Below are 20,332 nucleotides of genomic sequence, written 5' to 3'. Positions count from 1 at the left end.
AGTTGTTATTACTATCCTAGTCACATACTTTCATTTCATAAAGGAGTAGACCTCTTCCTTTGTATTTTGAAAAGCATTGCTTAACAGTTCATCTAATGGTTGGGGCTTTGAATTCCAATTCTGGCAGTAGTTAAAACTTCTGGAAAAAATCTGGGGTGTAGTCGGCTTTCAGAATGGCATACAAAAGAAACTGTGAGATTCCAAATTTCATAAAGCTCATTATTCCAGATGAAAGTTTAGTCTGGAAAAGAACAGTGAGCCTTCATTATTTAATGTATTTAATCATTTAACCAGCATTAATTGTTGGTATGGATATTATGAGACAGTGACCTTGTGTTTGCAAAGTTGACAGTCTACATACAGGACCATAACTAGTTCAGCTGACAAACTTAGCTAAAGCAGGGAGCCATTTTTTTTTTTTAATTAAAGTTTATGGGGGTGACAGTGGTTAGTAAAGTTACATAGGTTTCAAGTGTACAATTCTGTAATACATCATCTATATATCACATTGTGTGTTCGCCACCCAGAGTCAGTTCTCCTTCCATCTCCGTATATTTTTTAAGAATCTAAAATATTTTAACTGAAAACACCTTTTTGATGTAGGGCCAAAGACTCTTCTTTGCATACAAGTTTGTATAGGTTTTCTTGGATAAATCATACCTATAATATATCATCTGTGATTTCCAGTTTTAGTTTCTATAAAGAGGGATGAATTTCATTCCTCTTTCATCAAAGCTGGGTGATAAGTACATGGGTGTTCAGTATAGTATTCTGTCAACTTTGAAATATTTGGAATTCTTCGTGTTAAAAATGTTTTTGAAATAAAAATGTAGAGAAATGAAGTGATCAAGAATTTAAAACATATGAGGGGCAATGGAAGCACAGAATCATTCTTGAATTTTATTATATTTTTAAAAACCTACTCAAGAGATTCAGTTCACTGTAGCTACTGCTGAGCTTTGAGCTAAGTGCTGTGGATTCAGATGTCTAAAAATCAGTGCTACCCTTGAGAAACTCATGGTTTGGTGTACAGAAGACAGACAATTACATTGCAGTGTCGTAAATGCTCTAACAGAGTAGAGTGTATACAGAGAGAGAGGAGAGAACTAAACCTCTATAGGAAGTTGGGGATAATTCACAGAATAGTTGACAATACTAAACCAGAAAAAAAAAGTAGTTACTTGTTAGTTCATCCCTATTGCAGTGTCTTGGTCAGGTTCTGCACAACAAAGATGGCAGCTGCCCTATCCCTCCACATCTCAGAAAATAGGCCTTTCTTTGAGCATAACTGGAATAGTTCACATGGTATTAACATGAGTCCTCCAAACTCTAGTGAATACTTAAATACTACATTAAGGTTATCTATTCCCCATCAGGTATTTATTGAACATGCATTTATTTTTTTAATTTTTAAAATTAACCTTCCCTCCCTTTTTCCCTCCCTTCTTTCCTATTGGGATATAATTGACATTAATATTGTATTAGTTTTAGGAGTAAAACATAATGATTCGATATGTATGCATATTGCAAAATGTTCACCACAATAAGTCTGGATAACATCCATCACCTCTCATTGTTACAGTTTTTTTTTCTTGTGATGAGAACTTTAAAGATTTACTTTTAGCAAATTTCAAATATGCAATAAAGTATTGTTAACTAAAGTTGACTAAAGTATTGTCAGCATACTGTATATTACATCCCTAGGACTTATATATTTTATAACTGGAAGTTTGTACCTTTTGATTCCCTTCACCCATTTTGTGCACCCCCCAACCCCTGCCTCTGGCAACCACCAATCTGTTCTCTGTATCTATGAACGTGTTTCTCCCTGCTCCCGCCCAGATTCCACAGTAAATGAGATCATACTGTATTTGTCTTTCTCTGACTTATTTCACTTAGCGTAATGCCCTCAAGGTCCATCTATGTTGTCACAAATGGCAAGATTTTATTCTTTTTTTATGGTTAAAATAATATTCCATTAAATGAGGTGTGACAGTTCACAAACTTGTTGCAACAATGTTGCTAACCTTTTTTTGATATCAGAGGGATTATTCATTATGAATTTGTACCAACTGGACAAACAGTTAACCGAGTTTACTATTTGGAAGTGCTGAAAGGCTGCATGGAAAAGTTAGACGACCTGAATATTTCTCCAACAATTCATGGCTCTTACATCATGACAATGCACCAGCTCACATGGCACTGTCTGTGAAGGTGTTTTTAGCCAGTAAACAAATAACTGTATTGGAACACCCTCCCTACTCACTTGATCTGGCCCCCAATGACTTCTTTCTTTACCCAAAGATAAAGGAAATAGTGAAAGGAAGACATTTTGATGACATTCAGGACATCAAGGGTAACACAACGACAGCTCTGATGGCCATTCCAGAAAAAGAGTTCCAAAATTACTCTGAAGGGTTGACTAGGTGCTGGCATCGGTGCATAGCTTCCCAAGAGGAGCACTTCAAAGGTGACCATAGTGATATGTAGCAGTTTTTCTAGGATGTGTTTGCAAACTTAATTGTCCGATCTTGTATATAATATATATTATTATATATAACATATACATATTGCATATATATATATGTGTGTGTGTGTGTGTATATATATATATATATATATATATATATATATATATCATATATTTTTTTTATTCATTCATCCATTGATGACACTTAGGTTGTTTCCATATCTTGGCTATTGTAAATAATGTTGCAGTAAACATGGGGGTGCATATATCTTTTCTAATTAGTGCTTTCATTTTCTTCAGATAGATACCCAGAAGTTGAATTGCTGGATCCTATGGTAGTTCTATTTTAATGTTTTGGGGAACCTCCATACTGTTTTTCATAGTGGCTACACCATATTCCCTCCAAGAGTGTACAAGTGTTCCCGTTTCTTTACATCTTCCCCAACACTTGTTATCTTTTGTCTTTACCCTCTAACAGGTGTAAGATGATACCTCATTGTCGTTTTGATCTGCATTTCCCTGATTATTAGTGATGTTGTTGAGTACCTTGAACATGCATTTAAAATGAATGAAAAAGTCATTTAAATATAAGTTCTCTATTTGCATTTGAGCACCAAGATGTCTACTAGTAAAGAATGTTTGGAAGAATTTATCTACTCAGCAGATTATGGAACTGCCCTATTACAAACCTAGTTTTCATTCTTTCAACAAATATTTATCTAATATCTACCATGTCCAGACCTTGTACTGGATATTGGGCACACCAATAGAGAAGATAGACACGGGTGTAGAACAATCCACAATATGATACAATTTAGTTAAATCTTTCATTTTGCACCTAAAAAATATCAGATATCATTTGTGCATACATTCTCATATGTAAAAGTGTTTTAAATGTACCGGAAATATTAACATCAAGTTCATGACAGTTATTTCCTCTGGGTATGGAGACAATGAATTTTATACCTTTACCTGAAAGATTTCATTTCTTCTCTAGAAAAAGATCATGACAAAATTTCAACAATTGCCAATTTGAGGTGGTGGCTATGCAGATGTTTGTTATTTTTCTAATGTCTTTTGTATTTTTAAGTTAAAAATTTTTTAAATATCTAAAATTTTGGTATTTCCAAAGAGTGAAAACACAGGGAGGTCCTATTTACAGAATTTGGGGGATGGAGGTGGGGGAGACAGAAGACAGAACTCATTTTAGCTGAGAGAGCTGTGATAGTATCGCCATTTACTGGTTAGAAAGCAAGAGCAACGTGACTTATTGATTATTGATTGATTAGAGTGGTTTATTTATTGAGAACAATAAGTAAGTTTGTCTTTTGGATTTTATAGATCTTTCCCAGGTTGCATTTGTATTTTGAACAAAAGCTAGTTGTGCTCAAGTTAGTTCTATTGGGCATAAGATACTGTGTGTGCCCATAGGCTTGCATTGAAAATGGAACCATTGCCCTAGTCGGCAGAAAAACTTTTGTGAAAACAAAGAAGGTTCGATTTTATTGGGGACTGTGAATGTTGCAGAGGGTTGTGGGAAACCATGTAACATGGCACAGTCAAGTTGTTTTACATCCCTGAAATCACAGCACAACATTTTAGTGGCAACTAAAGGATACTGTAATGCAAGTTCTAAGGCTTTTGAAAGTGATCTCTTGTCCTCATTCAGTAATACATTCTTTTATATTTGGTTTGTTTTGCTGGGACACATTTCCTCTTTCCTTGCAAAGAACTGCAGTCATCTTATCGTCCTTTTAGTATGGATTTCTTTAAGCTCTTTAAAAAACTTCAGTCATGAGATTCTTAATGTTCTAAATTTGAATAATACATTTTGAATGTAGCTGCATAGCTCCCTTAGGACTACGGTTTTTTAAATGGAACAATTTAAAATATTTTCTATGTAAATGGACACTCAGGGTAAATGATTTTGGTAAGAATGCAGTAATGTTCCCCACGTATAACTGGTCTTGTTCTAAAACAAATAAATATGAGGTATTGGCTAAATTCAAAGTAACAAACACTTTTTAATCATTTCAAATGACCCCTCAGTGTTTAATAAAATAGCAGGATAGTATAGTGGTTAAAATCATGGGCTTTCTAGTCAGACTGATTTGATTTCAAGTCCTGAATGCAGCCAGCACTTATTTCTTGTGACTTCAGGCAAATTTGCTATCTTTTCTTAGCCTTAATTTCTTCACTGTAAAATAACTACTGTGAGGATAGCTACGTCAGAGATTATTGTTGTTGGGAGGATTAAGTGAGATTATGTGAAAAGTGCCAAGCACAGTAGCAAGAATTTAATTCCTAATACTTAGCTGTTGGTGCCAGCATTTCCTGGTATGCTAATTGTGTAGTTAGCCATGCTGGCTTGTCTTTTGCTTCTCGTACAATACACAGCCCAAAATACACCCTGTTGTCTCATCTCTGGTTATACACAGAACCCCGTCTCCCACTAGCTGTATGAAGTATTTATTTCTTTGTGCTTCTGTTTCCCAATCTGTAAAATCTGAATACTACTACTAGTACCACCTCATTGGGTTATTGTGAAGGTTAAAGAAAGGAATAGTTGCCGCTTCCTGTTTTTGTAATACACACACGTTTTTCTTTGCTTGAAATGCCTTTCCCCTTTATTCCTTCCTGAAGACTCCTCGGCGGGCACCTTCTCTGTGGCATTTTTTTTTTTTGGGCTCTCCCAAGCAGGGTTGAATGTTTTCTCTTGTGTGTCCTAATACCACGTACATACTAATATTGTAGCAGCTGGCATATGTATTACAATTAGTTGGCTTTTTACTTGATTCTGTGCTATCCTATGTTGATAGAACAAGGCTCCGTTGTAACACGCTTGCATTTTGGGGTAAGTAGAGTGATATCTAACAAGTATGTGGTGCCTTACTTTCTTTCCAACGAAGAAGCCAGTAAATAGACTGCTTTTAAGTTGTACATTTATTATTGTCCTTATACTGGTATGTAGCATTTCAAAATGGGCAGGTTGTGTATTTTCCAATTTAGCTCCACGTTAGTTAGTCCGTTCAACACACAGTTTGGGGAGTCATCATTAGGCAGGCTCCTCTCAGGCTGTTTCTCTAGGAACTGTGTAGCCTCTGGACAAGCTCTCAGTGTATTAATACTTTATTCTTAAAATTGAGATAATGAGACCTCACTTACTGGGTAGCTGTTACGATTAAAGGAGAGAACATGTGATGTACAGTCCCTGGTACTTCAGGGGTGCTCAGTAAATCTTAGATCTTCTCCTCACGCCCAGTTTATCCATTGCGAAAATAAGATGCTAATTCTGAGAGATCGTGAGAAAAAATAATGTGATATCTGCTAACTAAAGCTCCACGCAGTAGTGGCATTTTGGTCTTGGTAATTTTTTAAATGTCCTCATGGAGAAATGGAAGTTATTGGTGTCATAGTAGGGGTGCAGCAGTGTTCACAGCCACCCACCAGACCTCAAGATGAGGCACCCGGGAAGAGGGAGAGACCTAGTGACTAGGACAGAAGGTCTCAGAAATGATCTCCTGTTGTAAAAACTCAGGAGCCAAATTACTAAACAAATGCGCAAATAAGCAAGTTTTAAAAGAATCACAATATGCATTCTTTAAGCATGGGAATTCAAAGCTGTCATTTTTACTTCTGTTCTCCTTTATCTTTAATTTCAAGAAACTGCCATTATAGTCCTAATATTTTGGATTTGTGATTTGCTATACTGTCTTAATTTAATATCAATATATTTCATATTTTTGTATTTTTAAATTATATTTCTTTATTGAGTTCTTGTTGTTGTTTCAGGCTGAGGGTCTTAGTAATTTAGCCAAATTCTACTTTGCACTTTGTGCTTTCATTTTATTCAGCATTTATGCTCTACCTCTGGCCATGTCACCTCTCCCCACTTTTCTCATGTGGTGTACCGCTGAGGGGTTTAGAGTCTCCCAAAGACAGTTAATAAATTGAATTAAAAATCATAAAAATTTCATTTTAGGTGTGTTCTTCTCACCATTGCACTGCATTTTTATTATATTTGATTAATGCGCTAACTGCATTACACTTATTAAATTACATTGCTATTGCATACAAAGGGCAACTAAAACCGAAATTCTTTTAGTTTTTATTTCTCCAGGTAGATTAAGACTCTTAAAAATGAATTCACTCACATACTCAGCACTTATTGTGGGCCAGATGGTGCTGTAAGTGCTGGGGACTTATTTGAGGCTGTCTGCTGATGAGCAAAGATCCTTCTTGGACCCACAGTTTCGTGGGAGAGAGAGAGACGAAATCAAACATGAAGGAAACTACACAGCCTGTTATGAACTATAGAAGTGGGGGAACCTGACCGAGGCAGGACTTGGGTAGGGAGTGTCAGGGAGCAGAAACTTCTGTTTCTTCACAAATTTTTTTGTGACAGATCCCTTGAGGAGACCATGGGGGTAGGATGGAGGGTAGACTGAGTGGCCCAGTAAATCACTGGCCTGGCCATCCTCAATTGAGCAAGTGGCCTGCCCTGGCTGAGTTTGTTTGGAAGGGCAGGCAGCTGGATGGTTGGGGATGTGATGGTGAATAAGACCTAGCACCCCAAGAAGCTCCCAGTGTCCTGGGGACCCCAAACAAGTAAAGGGCAGCCTGTGGAAAGCCTAGAGAAGACTGATTTCAGGAGCTCCAAGGCCTGTGGGACGAGATGTGGGGACAGAATGCCTGCCAACAGATGTTAGCTGGCGGCATTGCATACAGCACCCTGCAACCCATGTGAAAGAGTTTTTAGTTTTAGGAAGAAGAGCAAAGGGGAGCAGTTGAAAAGCTTTACTTAGGGGAGTGACATGACCACACTGAGGTACTTTTAAAAGCCACTTTCCCTTCAGCATGGAGAAAGGATCTGGCGTGACGGGTCACGGAAGAGAAGCATGGGAGGAGAAAAGAAATCACCACTGCTGCCTCTTCAAAGATTATTTTCATCAGTGATTTAGAAGAAGACAGTCTTCTATCCAATTTTTACAAAGTAGGTGATTGGCTGTTTTCGCTGCCCAGTACTTCTCCAATAACCCTTTTTCTTTTTTCATACATTCAAGCAGTTTTGTTTTCTGTGAGATAAACAACACTGGATTTCTAGCCTCCCTTTCTCAGAAAACCTCAGTACTGAGAGAATGTGTTTATGAGTTTTCTCAAAAGGCAAGAGAAGCAAGTGAATGTTAAATAATCCAAGTCGTACATAGTTCAAAACAGGAAAACTGTTGCAGAACCCACTTGCTATCTTTGTCTGAAAGGTGTTTGAACTGAGGTCTTAAGATGTAGGTTCATTATATATACTTTAAAAGTCATAGCACATCCCATTTCACAAATCACCCACAATTCATAGTATCTATCCATCTTCTAAATATAAGAGTAGAGAATCGATTGCTGATTTTACCTGTGTTCTAAAAACTTTGTTGGAGCTTTCTCTTGGTTCTGAATTATTGGAAATCAACGATAAATCATCTTCAAAAGTATATCCAGATCTCATCAACACAGATTCCTTTTCACAAAAGTGATTTAGTTGGGGGAGTTTCTATTAAGTAATATTTTCACTACTTTAAAAGTTTGGAAACTTAACATTGTCAAAATAATTGGGGTATCTGAAAAGGGAATTTAAAAGGCTATGAACCAGGAGGAGCAGAGTAGAAGCTTCTCTATCTTGACAGTTTTAAGATCTACGCAGTGGCTCCCAGAACCTCTTAAATAAAAAAGAGTTCCCTGACCAAATTTGTTTGGGAAAGAGTGGATTAAACAAAGTCAAAGCATTTTCTTTACTGTAGGAAGTTCAGAGCCATAAATATGCTAATATGGGTGGTAACTCTCCCAAAGGGGGTATAACTTGTACTTTCCCAGGCTGATTTGACCACAAAACTTTTTTTTTTTTTTTTTTTTAAGAAGTGTTTTGTGGGACTAGTGTTTTCTGAAATTTACGTTGGAAATGCTGATCTTTCGTGCAGAGTTGCTGAGGGGAAGTGGGGGACATGAACATACCTCCTACCCCCATACGCCTTTACCCATTCATGGCCTTGCACTGGAACTGCCCACTTACTATTGTCACCTTCCCCCGAAGTCCTGCAAGGCAGGGCTGTCTCTTGTTCATGTTGCTCCCCAGTAGCAAGCCCAGGGCCCCACTCTTAATAGAATGAATAATAGTTTGCTTGATTGAGCATTTTTTCTGTGCCACATGCTATTGATGATGTATGTATTATTTTCATACCCATTTTACAGATGAGAAAACTATGACACTAGGAGGTTAAAAACTTGCCCAAAGTCACAGACTAGTAAGTGCTGGGTCCACAGGAGATACTCAATAAAAGTATGACTAATGATTGATTTCTGCCCTATCCAAGTCTATGCTATGCATCATAGTTTTATTTTTATAATTTAATTTTAGTTTTACAAAGGCAATTATGTATGTAGTTTAAAAAGTCAAATAATACAACTATTATAGCAAGTACACATCTACACACACACACACACCTACACACTCTCCTATCTAGTATAATAAAAAATACCAATCACCTGTCACCCTCTGCCCTCCACCATTTCTGATTCCCACTTCCCAGGGTCAATCCTTTAAGACTCTTTTAGTAGTTTCTTTAGTATTTGTTCAGTTTCTAAATAATGTGCTTGTAATTCTGTATCTTGATTTATTAATTTTGGGTTTTATCTTTTGTCTTTCCGGTAGGGCAAATGAAATTTTAGCTTTCCTTATATACTTATTTCCCCTCCCCTTGTCCTCTCAACACAGTTATATAAGAATTTAAAGATAAATCAATAATCAGCATTCATATTATGATGATTACAAAACTTTTCTTTTTTAGAGGACCCAGTATTGTCCTACGAGTAAACTTACTGTCTTATGTGAGATGAGATCCGAAAATACAGTGAATGTTTAAATTTAAAAATTTATTACAATAAAAGACACATTGCCATTAATCCCTCTCAGAATACCTGCCCCCTCACTTCGAACACACTTATCCCATAGTTCTTGCCACTTTCTGAAGCAGTTCTGGAAGTCCTCTTTCGTGAATGTCTTTGCTTCATCCTCCATCATGACAGTGCTCCATGTCGCACATCGCTTCTGGTACGGTGATTTCTGTCAAATAAAAACATTACAGTGTGTACTCATCCACCTTATTCACTGGATCTGGCACCACGTGACTTCTGGCTCTTCTCCAAAGTCAAAATGACCATGAAAGGAAAGCATTTTGAATCTGTTCAGGACATCAAGGCAGCCACGACAGCGCAACTAAAGACACTCATGAAAGAGGACTTGCAGAACTGCTTCAGAAAGTGGCAAGAATGATAGGATAAGTGTGTTCAAAGTGAGGGGGAGTATTTTGAGGGGGATTAATGGCCATGTGTCTTTTACTGTAATAATTTTTTTTTTTAAATATTCACTGTATTGTTTGATCACACCTCATACAACCATTTGTTTTGCCTGGAGTTAATGATTGTCATTTTTTTTTTAATTTCATAGATTTTTTATACATCTGCCTTTATTTTTTTCCTCCAAATGCTCCATCAGATGTGCCATATACCCACCAGTATTTATTTTTTCAAAGTGCTCTAGTATTTCAAATAATCGATCCATTCCCCTAGTTTCTTGGAGAATTTCCTCTGGGAGCTCCCTATCCTCCTCCCCCACCTGGACTAATTGCTTTCTAGGCTGGCTAACAGCTGTTATCTGGGAGTTTTCTTCTCACCACTCCTATGTTGGAACGACTGTTTTCTAGGCACCATGGCTTTGTATCGCTTGGTTTACATCCTTATTTTGCTAGGCCACATCGCCAGGAGCTTGCTGGGAATATTAATTTTAGGGGATGCTCTATGCCGTGTCTGTTTCTTTAAATTTCCTTTTCTAGTTTTTATTTTTTATTGATCTCTACCGACACTAAAATGCTGTTTGGAAGTTCTGTGGGGGATAGAACTTGTCCTCGGTTGGGCCTTCTTGCAGAGTGATCTGGAGGGGCTACAGTGGGTCTTTTCCACCAGCCAGTTTTCCTAAAGAGTCTACCAGTCTCAAGATTTGCTGTCATCATGCTAGAAGTCGAGTGAAGTATGGCACTTTTTTATGTAATCCTATATTACTTAGTATTTGATTATCTCCCTCAACTGTGCATAGACTCCCCAAGTTAAAAAGCTGTCTGGTTTAACCTCTCCAGAAAGTAAGATTTCTGTTGTTTGCCTAGGCTGAGAGGTAGCTGCATTAGGTAAAGGAGTGGGACTGAGAGCCTCAATTCTCCTTACAAAGTTTATCAAACAATAGTTCTCTTTTAGCCCGTTTCATACCTCACCTTTAACAATACCTACATTCTACGGACTTTCCAGATTTCTTTACCCTCTACAACTTTTAATTTATTTTTTATAACATAAAAATTATAAAATAAATGAAATGAATACCAGTGTACTCTTCATCTAGTTTTGCTAATTGTTAACATGTTGTCACATTTGTTCCATCCATCCATCCATCCATCCATCCATCCATCCATCCAGGTGTCTATCTTCTGTACCATGTGAAAGTAGGTGCAAATCATGGCACTTCACCTTTAGGGGTACAATTCCCAAGACCAAGGATATTCTTTTACATAATAAAACTAGAGTTACAAGATTCAGAAAGTTGAACATTGATATAATGATAATATCTAGTGTACAGTTCATACTTAAATTTTTCCTATTATCCCAATAATGCCCTCTATAATTATCACAATAATGCCCTGTTGTTGTTTGTTTTAACTCTTATTTGTAAATTCCAAGCTCTAACCAAGCATCACGTTACATGTCTTCAGCCTCCTTTAAACTAGAACAGTTTTCCAGCTCCCTTTCGTCTTTTATGATATTAACCTTCTTAAACATTACAGACTGGTTGTTTTGCAAAATACTCCTCAATTTGAAGTTTGTTTGGTTATTTTTTCATGATTAGATTTAGATTAAATTTTTTTTGGGAGGCTGGGGGGACGTCAGGGAAATATTCCTAATTTATGTTGTGTTCTTTTCAGTGCATAACGAACATTAGTAGGGACGTGGTGGTTCTTCGACTCTTCGATGACGCTAAGTTTGGTGATTTGATTATGGTGGTATATCTTTTGTAATTAAAAAGTAATCTATTTGTTGACATTTTGAGATTGTATGAATAGCTTGTTTTCCAACAATCTTTTATGCTATGGTTTTATCATATATCAATAATTCTTGCTTGAATTACTTTTATTATAGTGGTAATTAGAAATGCAAATTCTATAATTTCTTCTGAAGTTTTGAATTGGTGTTCATTTGTGGGAAAAAAGCACTATCCTTTTTTGCACACTCTACTTTTTCTGAGTTTTTGTTTGTTTTTGTATCACAGTGTACTCATGGATTCTTTTTTATTCAATGTGTCACAGTATTTTGCGTACACGCTATTAGACACTCAACTTGTTCCTGATTTTGGCCATGGAAATGCCTTCAGTCTGGTTCCTGAGTCTTTTGAGATGTCCCATCAGGTTTTGAGCTGTTTCCTGCTTTTCTGGCACAAAAAGATGTTCCTGGGTTCACTTATGCCTTTCCTGAGTCAGACCTGGAGTCAGTCATTTCTCTATGGAATCTTTTTCTTTTAGTGGGGAATAGCATTTGGAACCCAAGATCATAAGTGCTATATGGGCTAGAGATTTTCAGTGGACAGAGCTAGAAAATCAAGAGTTCCTACTGATCTCCCAGGGCTCTTCCTCCTTTCCTCAATGTGCATTTGTATATTTCTTCTCCCACAATATATTTACTAATTTTCTCAATCTCACCATACACACAAAATTATTTCAGAATTGCTACACCCACACCACCATCCGTGCTTTGCTTTTCCTCATGTACGTATATTTAAACTTTCTTCTCTCTCTTAACTCAGCTCCCTCTCATCCATCTGTTTTTCCAGCTTCCAGAATTATTTAATGGTTCATCTGCTTTCATCTTTTCTCTCATTCTGTTCTTTTTTCTTCCTCTTGCTGTCACTTCAGTGGGAGTCGGGAGGTACTGTTTTCAGTCTACCATGTTTAACCGAGAGCCTCATCATAGATGCTCCATCTGTTGATGACTTGAAGAGAAAAGACAGGGAAAGAGTAAACACTATTTGCCTTTAATACCCCAAATACCTCTGTCCGTCATCTCTCCTTCACTTTGCAGGCCGGCATTCCTCCCATTTCCCTGATAGGCAAGTTAGAATTCTATGTACTTGTTTGACATTTCTGCTTCTAACCATCTCAGGGGGGTGGGATTTCTTTTCAGTGGTATTTGGTGGTAGACCTGCAAATTTAGAGATGTGGGCAATACTAGAGAGAATATGGCCTGCCAGTCTGATTATATATTTACACCGTGCTTGGGGACTGAAGTCAGACAGCCCTGGATGACTTCAGAGAGAAAAATTAGTAGAGCTATTTGGAGTAAGCCAGGCTGCCTCTCCAAGCCTGTTTTTGGTATCTTGGTTTTCTTATTTAATTGAAATGAGTGCAGACTTTTTCCATAAACTGGAACGCTTGGATTTTCAAAACCACTTTGATGTCTCTTATCTCCGCGTATTCACAATGAGCATAGTTTCAAATTTTAATTTTTTTCTACTTTATGAAATAGGTTAAGTGGAAAGCTGAAAAAAAAAAGCACAACAAATTTTTATCTTGGAATCCCAAGAACTCCAGTTATAGGTATAACTAGGGTTATAAGAGGAATGTTTTAAAAGGTGTTATCCGTGATGCAGCCATCATCTCTGAAACCGTTTGGGAGGGTTAATTGATTTCTCTGTGCTTTGCTAAACAAAAGCTGGCATTTTCTTTCTGTGGGTTTTCAACTGCAGACCTGCTGCTTCCGTCCTGCCCCAGCAGTGGCCCATTTTGGTGGTCAAATCTAAAACATATGGCACTTTCACAGATACGCTTTTTGCTGGCACCTCTTTTAGCACTTGCTATATTGGCAGTTTTTACAGGATCTTTTTTTTCTCTGTGCTTTATTTATTTATTTACTCTGCTTGCATTGTGGAATTATGGGTAGAGCTGCTTTAAATCAGAATCATGTTCAATAAAAATATTTAAAGAACATTTTGACCAGGAATAATGTGAATATTTCAACATAAATCATCGATGCTGATTGGCTTACATATTTCAAAACAGGAAGAACATCTTTAGCGATGCTCATGGTTTGGTTTTGCTTTGCTGCAGATTAGGTTTAGCGACAAATTCCATCTGGCTAGAGCTACATGCAGTCTCTCTATTGATTGGTTATATTGGGACTTCATGGGAGTGTCCTTCACATCGCTTTTCCCAGCATTTTTTAAAGCTCCATTGAAAAAAAGAAAGAAAAGAAAAGAGAAAAAGGACCCTGCATTGTTTCAGTTTGCATCCAACATGCAAAACATGGTCCTAAATTTTTAATTAGCTAAGTGAGTGGTGAAAAGAAAAAGTAATATAACAAGCCTCGGTGAGCAGCTGGGATGTGTTGCCATGACGACAAGTTCAGCAGGCTGCCAGCGAGCATGTCAATGGGTAATACTGGGAGAGGGCTTTGAAACAGTGACTGCTAGCCACAATGTGATTGGTCACGCCTCTGTTGTCTTTGTGTGAACCGGAGGATGCTGGGTAAGACCTAGAGTGAATGCTCAGCTTGTCTCAAGGCTGCAATGAGGTAATGCTTCTGAATCTTTGGGGATTATGAGCTCCTGCCTCCAAAAGACTGCAGTCTAGAGTGTTTTCATTCCTATTTGCTTTAATTACTGACTATAACATGTTAAGAAGTTTTACAGCTGCTTTTATTCATTCTTCTATATGTGCATGTGTATATTAGAGATAACTTAACACGTGTATATGTTGCATATAGAATCTCAAGCGTATTCTAAAAAAAGAGATAACCCTCCATATTAGTCATTCTGCTTAGAGTCAACATTTCTTTTGATTTCTGGCATCAGTGACAATAGCTATTGATGGATAAATGATATGTTAAAGTGCATTTATGTTGGGTAAGCAAATTTATTCATTTCTAGAGAATATTTTGGCATTGATTACTTTTTAAAGTCTTTTATTTATGATAAATCTTTTAATAGATATAAAGGGGGTTGTAAAGAGTGTCGGATTTGCTTGGTCAGGAGGTTTAGTTCATTTTAGATTCCTTGAAGTTGGCCGGTTTATATCCTAATATTGATCTTATATAGTTTTTCATTAATTGAACATAATGTCTGACTGCTCCAAAATTATCTGCTGAATAATGATTTGACAGTTGAAACTTAAAGCTGTAAAGGGAAGCTGTATTTACAGATGCAAAGATCTAGAAATGTTGATGGTAGGTTTGTGAAACAAATACATCAAGATGCTGGTATGACAGAGATACATGAGCTCAACCCGAAGCCCTAACTCTGGTCCTCTGTGATACAGGGACTTGAATTCTCTCTTTTGGATGGTTAGAGAATGTTTCATCACATTCATAAACAGTAACCTAGTGCCCTGGAAAGGTTAAGACACATCCCCAAATGCCGGGTGGGTCACAAGGGGGGAAGCTAAGTAGATGACCTGGTTCAGCTGTCACAAATGGAAAGCGTGTGAGCTACCTTGTGGACAGAGCTCTCCGAGCTGTCATATTGCCACCCTGTTGTATTTACCTCGCAAAGAGTTCATAAAAATTTATAAGCCTTTAAATGGATAAACAAAGAATAAAAGCACCTCGAACAATAACGAATGCTTTCTGCTGCTGCGGCGGCTGCATAGTCCAGTGAACTCCGTCAGCTACCTTGCTTTATTTTAAGGTCAGGCCACGGGCATGTGGTTGAAACCGGATGATTGACCAGCTCAGCCATCACAGTTCACAAAATACAAGGCCACAGAGCAGGAGTCAGTACCTGGTCTTGCTGCAAACCACACTTCTTTATTCTTTTAAAGAATTAAAAACCAGCTTTAATTTTGCTCATCTATATGATTACTGTTTATAAGTCTTTGTAAAGAAAGTCCTTACCAAGGATAAAGAAATGTGAACATATGTCTAGGTTTTAAACAATCTGTTCAGAATACTTATGGCACAAATAGGATATTAGGTTGTGACTTTTCACCACCATGTTGATTCTGTCTAGTGACATAAATGCCAGAGCCAACGACCTGCGCTTACTCCATGAATGGGGACGCCCTGGAAGTAGGCTGGAGTTCTTTGTCTAAAACAAAGCAGGGTGCAGTGACCCTGTGAAGAATGCAAAGAAAAATCCACCTGTTGACAAAACAGATACATTTTCTCTATGAAAAATTGGATGTTCTGTTACCTTCATTTCTCTGGGGAGAAATTAATTGTGTAGTTTCAAATCTCAGGCATGCCTTGATAATTTAAATAGTGTTCAGGTTCATTAATGATTCAGTTTTCATAAGATTGGATACTCTGTAATACAATCCACTTGTTACTGGCAGGATTTGTTACATTTGTTATCTTGCAGGCTATAAAAGATCCTTACTTTAAATTTTAGAAATCATATTTATTAATTTCTGTAGGAAGGCATCTTTATTTTGTATAGCTATATGCTAACTTGTTTCCTTTAATCAAGTAGCACAATTCTAATCTCTTTTATTTAGGTGATTTGATATGTCCTTGTGGATCAGATTATGATCTTGCAAAATCTTCATTATTAAGTCATTTCAGAGCATTTAACATATGCCAAATTAACATGTGAAAGATTAAGTAAAATCGAAAGTAAAGAAACTTTATGTTTAAATTACTGTTTCACAAGCTTTTCACTCGTTCAGAAGCCCTCTTGAAGAGGAGAAATTGCAAGTTCCAACTAGCATGAGTCATTATATCTTGTGACAAGTTACACAATAAATGACTTCTGATTGATGCGAAGCCTGGTGCGCAGAGATTAATGACAGATACAGTAAAGGACAAATGCAGTCCTTTACTTTCATCACTAATATTATCAAATGAAGCTAGTAGCTTAGCAAAAGGCTTTGCTCAAAAATAATGTGCAATTGATAATACTAATGGTTTGTAAAGTTTTCAAAATATGATCCTTTGGAGGTCTAGAGGAAAAAATAGGCTTTTAGATAATTTGACGGATTCACAAAATTAAAAAAAATACTTTCTTTAGAAATTCACCCTTTACAAACAAATCACAAGCCCACCGCACTTATAAAATGGGGTTTATTGAGCAGTAAAGGCAAAAGTTTTTGCAGGAAAAGCAAAACTTTAAAAGGAGGAGAATAAAATTAGGGGCTTTGAAAAGTAGACTATCCAAAGTATTAAGGCATTCGAATAAGACAAAAACCTAATTGTTCTATGTTCGTTCAGTGTAACTTTTGGTCACTTACCCTCTCCAAGTTGATCCTTCTCCCATATTCACCAGTCACAAAAGTCACTGCCTCTCAAGGGTAGGAGTAAGGGGACCCTTGTACACACCTGGGTCTTTATTCAAGGGAAGTTCCTTCACATGGAAACATGAAGAACAGGGAGGAATTGTTACCTGGGTTGAGAAAAACGTTGGCTCTGTTCTCATGGACTTCATTATGACATCAAAGAGTTGCATTTGTATAACAATTAACTTCGTTAAAAAAGTGCCATTAAAATAATTTTTGTTAAGTGGCACAACTTTTTGTAATAGGGAATTCAATGTTACATGTCGATTTCATCCATTTAAAAATGTTATTTCTAATATGATTTTTAAAACTTACAAAGTTACCGTATGCTAATTCAGAATTTAATCATTGAAATAGGGACTAGTGTGAAATGTACTGCTCTTCCATTTATGAAGAATGGGTTTTGTAGTTGAGTTAATGGCACAAGGAAATATGCAAGGCAGAGTTTCTGCTTTAGAGAATAAACTTCGTAAATCTCTTCAGTTATTCAGATGAGTTACTAATTAATATTCAAATGTTATGTTTAGAAAGGACTATTTTTCAGATCTTTATGATGTAGAATCTCCCTTATTATGGTGTAGTTTACACATTTGCGTGGTTTTACTGTATCAAATCCTTTTGTAATTGGAGCTATTGTTGCTTAGATTGAATATATATGGTGAGGTTGTATGTAATAGAATGATGGAATAGAAAATGCTGCCGTTATCAATTCTTATATCTCTATCTTGGCATCCCTGAGTTGATAGTTTCCTTGTAGGATTATATTGTGTCTTTGTTTTATTTTTGTCCTCATAGTACCCATCCCGGTGCTAAGTATAACATAGGTACTGATACATGTATCTTATCTAGTTGTTAAAAAAAATTGGTGGGTTTTTTTTGTGGAAAAGTTACTCCTGACCTCATACACATGAAACGGAAAGGTTCTGTGAAATATTAGATATGTTGCCAGTTGAATTTTCTTATCATCAAATAGTGTTTCTCATTTTTACCCAGTTCCTCTTTCAGTTAGCATAAAAGTCTTATATACTTGAATTTGAAATTTAAACAAAAAAGGAAATGTGGTTGAATTTGAATTAAAGCAATTATACCGTGTACTTGTATATGGATCTTTTAGCCACTCACTGCTTCTGTAAACTTCTACATTTTCTTGGTGAGAGAGAGGATATGGAATGGTGACAACTGTGTAGGTTTGGGATACTAGACAGAACCACATTTGAATCCTGGGTGTACCACTTACTTACTGGGAGACATAGAACAAATTACTTAGTCTTAGCTCTTTAAATGAGGATTATCCCTACATCAGAGACCTGTATAATATTACGGTAACCTACATAAGATACCTGACATATAGTACCTGCCAGGTAGTAGGTGCTTAATAAATGTTAGTACTCTTTATCTCTATTTGCATTTAATTGCTATAATGACCTAATTCTTTTAGCCTTAATGGGATGGATATCTTTCCTGCTGGGATAGGAGGAAAATGATTGGTTCTTCAACTTTGGTAAATTAATCTAGAGTGATATCTTTCTGATGCAAGAAATTTTTATCACTTGTATGTATGTAATAGTCTTGGTTTCATTTCCTTGAAAATAAGGATGTAATGATATGAACATACTTAGAGCATTTGATATGGATTACATCCCTATTTTCAAGTGGATGAAACCAAGGATATTACATCAATATGGGAGCCTCAGACAAGAAGCATACTCTGGCAGCCATGCTTAGGGTGGGTGGAAGAAACCAGCTGGAGATTTCTCTAGTGGTCCAGGTGAAAACCAGAGAGGCAGAGATCTGGCCAACAGCAAAGCAGAAGAAAGGGAACAGATTTAGAGACTTACAGACAGTGAGTAGACTGTCTTTATTGACTCTTTAGATTATGGGGCAAGGGGATAGTCAGTGAAGTAAAGACAGGAATCTGACATTCGCCAGTCACATGTCTGCATCGATGAAGGTGTGTCATCCAAGCTCAGAGATACAAGAGGTCGCAGGATTTATGGGAAAGCTAACAAATTCAGTTTTGGGCATGTTGAGTTTGAGGCTCTGGGGACATTTAGATGGAGATGTCTATAAGGAGAGAGGAGAGAGCGATGGGTCTGGAAGTCAGGGGGGAGTTTTAGGACCAGAGAGAGTGGTTTGGCCTCCCTCAGGTATATATAGTTAAGGGTTACAACTGGGATAGTGGATGGCAGGTGCCTCCGCTGGGGCTGTAGGTGGAGAAGAGACGGGAGCTAAGGTTGGAGCCCTTGCCAGCAGCTCTCCTTTCTAGAAGCAAGCAGAGGAAACTCAGAGCCGAGATGTGAATTTAGAATCTAGATTTTCTTTTAATGATTTACACATGACTGGTTTCCCCAAAGAAATTTATAAGTTTACTGTTTGGAACTGAAAAGCCAAAGCTGGAAAGAAGCACGGTCATCTAATTCAGCTTTTCTGCATTTGATTGACAGGCTGAGGGGTCTCCGGAGCCTGTGGGAGACCTTGCTGTTTTATCACATCGCTCTCTCTCAGTAACCAAAAAGCACTTTCTGCGAAAGCTGGGCTTAGTGGCGGCTACATACTCAGGCCAAACCACACAGTACATTCTAACTTTCATGAAGTAAAAGTACTACAGATGGCTCTAGAAAATAGAAGAGCATACTAAACACTAAAACAGAAAGACAGAATTAAAAATAGTTTTTATCCATCTTCAGTGTGAGTACATACATAAGTTTATAATTAGAGGGAATGACTTAGGACTCGTGTGGAAATTGTGACTTAGTGCTTTTAAGAGCTATTACATCAAACAAATTGTTCTCTGCTATGTTAAATTTTGCTTCAAAACTTTTTTCCATTAATACAACTATATCAATATCATAATTATTATGATTCTCTGTCGTTAAAGCCATTTATTAACTGTGACCTTGGGCAAGTTACCTACCTCTCCTGGATTTTATCCATAAAACAGAGATAATAGTATCTATTTCAAAAAGTTCGTGACAAATAAGTGAAATGGCATGCGAAAGCCCTTTTAATAATGCTTGGCACAGGTAAGCACTCCAGAAAGTGTAGATACTGTTATTAATAGGGAGAGGAAAGGGATAAATATTCTGAGGTACTGAGTAGGCACCAGGAGTGAGAAGAAAGTGGTTCAAGATAATGAGGGAGGTGTATACACAGTGAAAACGCTTACGGTGGCATTCTCAGAAGAGTAAATGGCTCAAGAGAAAGAAAGAGGAACACGATGGTATTTGGTGTCTTTAAAGATGGATGAAGGGCAGATGGGAAAGACGCAGCAACATCCACCGGCCACCCAAGGGTGTTGTTCACACCTCCCACTTGGATGTTTGAGAGCCAGGGTATACCTAACTTAGACAATTTGTTTATTGCCCTGCACTCTTATTGTTTTGTTTGTTTTGTTTTCATTTACTGAAATCAGACATAGTTGGATTGTAAGATATGGTGAATATAGTGATACTAAGAAGGAAAGTAGTTAGAACCCTGTTTTGTATTAAAAAGATCATCAACTTTGGATCATGTAATATCT

At 37.1% G+C, this 20,332-nt stretch overlaps 1 protein-coding gene across 2 annotated transcripts in view; it reads left to right on the top strand.

Annotated features, from left to right (window-relative positions):
• Positions 1-20,332, top strand: part of STOX2 (storkhead box 2) — a 114,455-nt gene that overhangs the window by 40,428 nt on the left and 53,695 nt on the right. Inside the window, exon 1 of one of the 2 annotated variants that reach the window (XM_033104567.1) lies at positions 14,367-14,447. The exons of the other annotated variant lie outside the window; for it this stretch is intronic. Coding sequence (XP_032960458.1) covers positions 14,441-14,447 — 7 coding nt within the window. The 5' untranslated portion in view covers positions 14,367-14,440. Of the gene's footprint in view, positions 1-14,366; positions 14,448-20,332 lie in introns of those variants that run through there. 2 annotated transcript variants of the gene reach the window in all.

Source organism: Rhinolophus ferrumequinum, chromosome 4 (assembly GCF_004115265.2).
Source record: "Rhinolophus ferrumequinum isolate MPI-CBG mRhiFer1 chromosome 4, mRhiFer1_v1.p, whole genome shotgun sequence".
NCBI lineage: Eukaryota > Metazoa > Chordata > Mammalia > Chiroptera > Rhinolophidae > Rhinolophus > Rhinolophus ferrumequinum.
The sequence above is the reverse complement of the archived record's forward strand: the minus strand, read 5'-3'. Positions and strand labels throughout refer to the sequence as shown.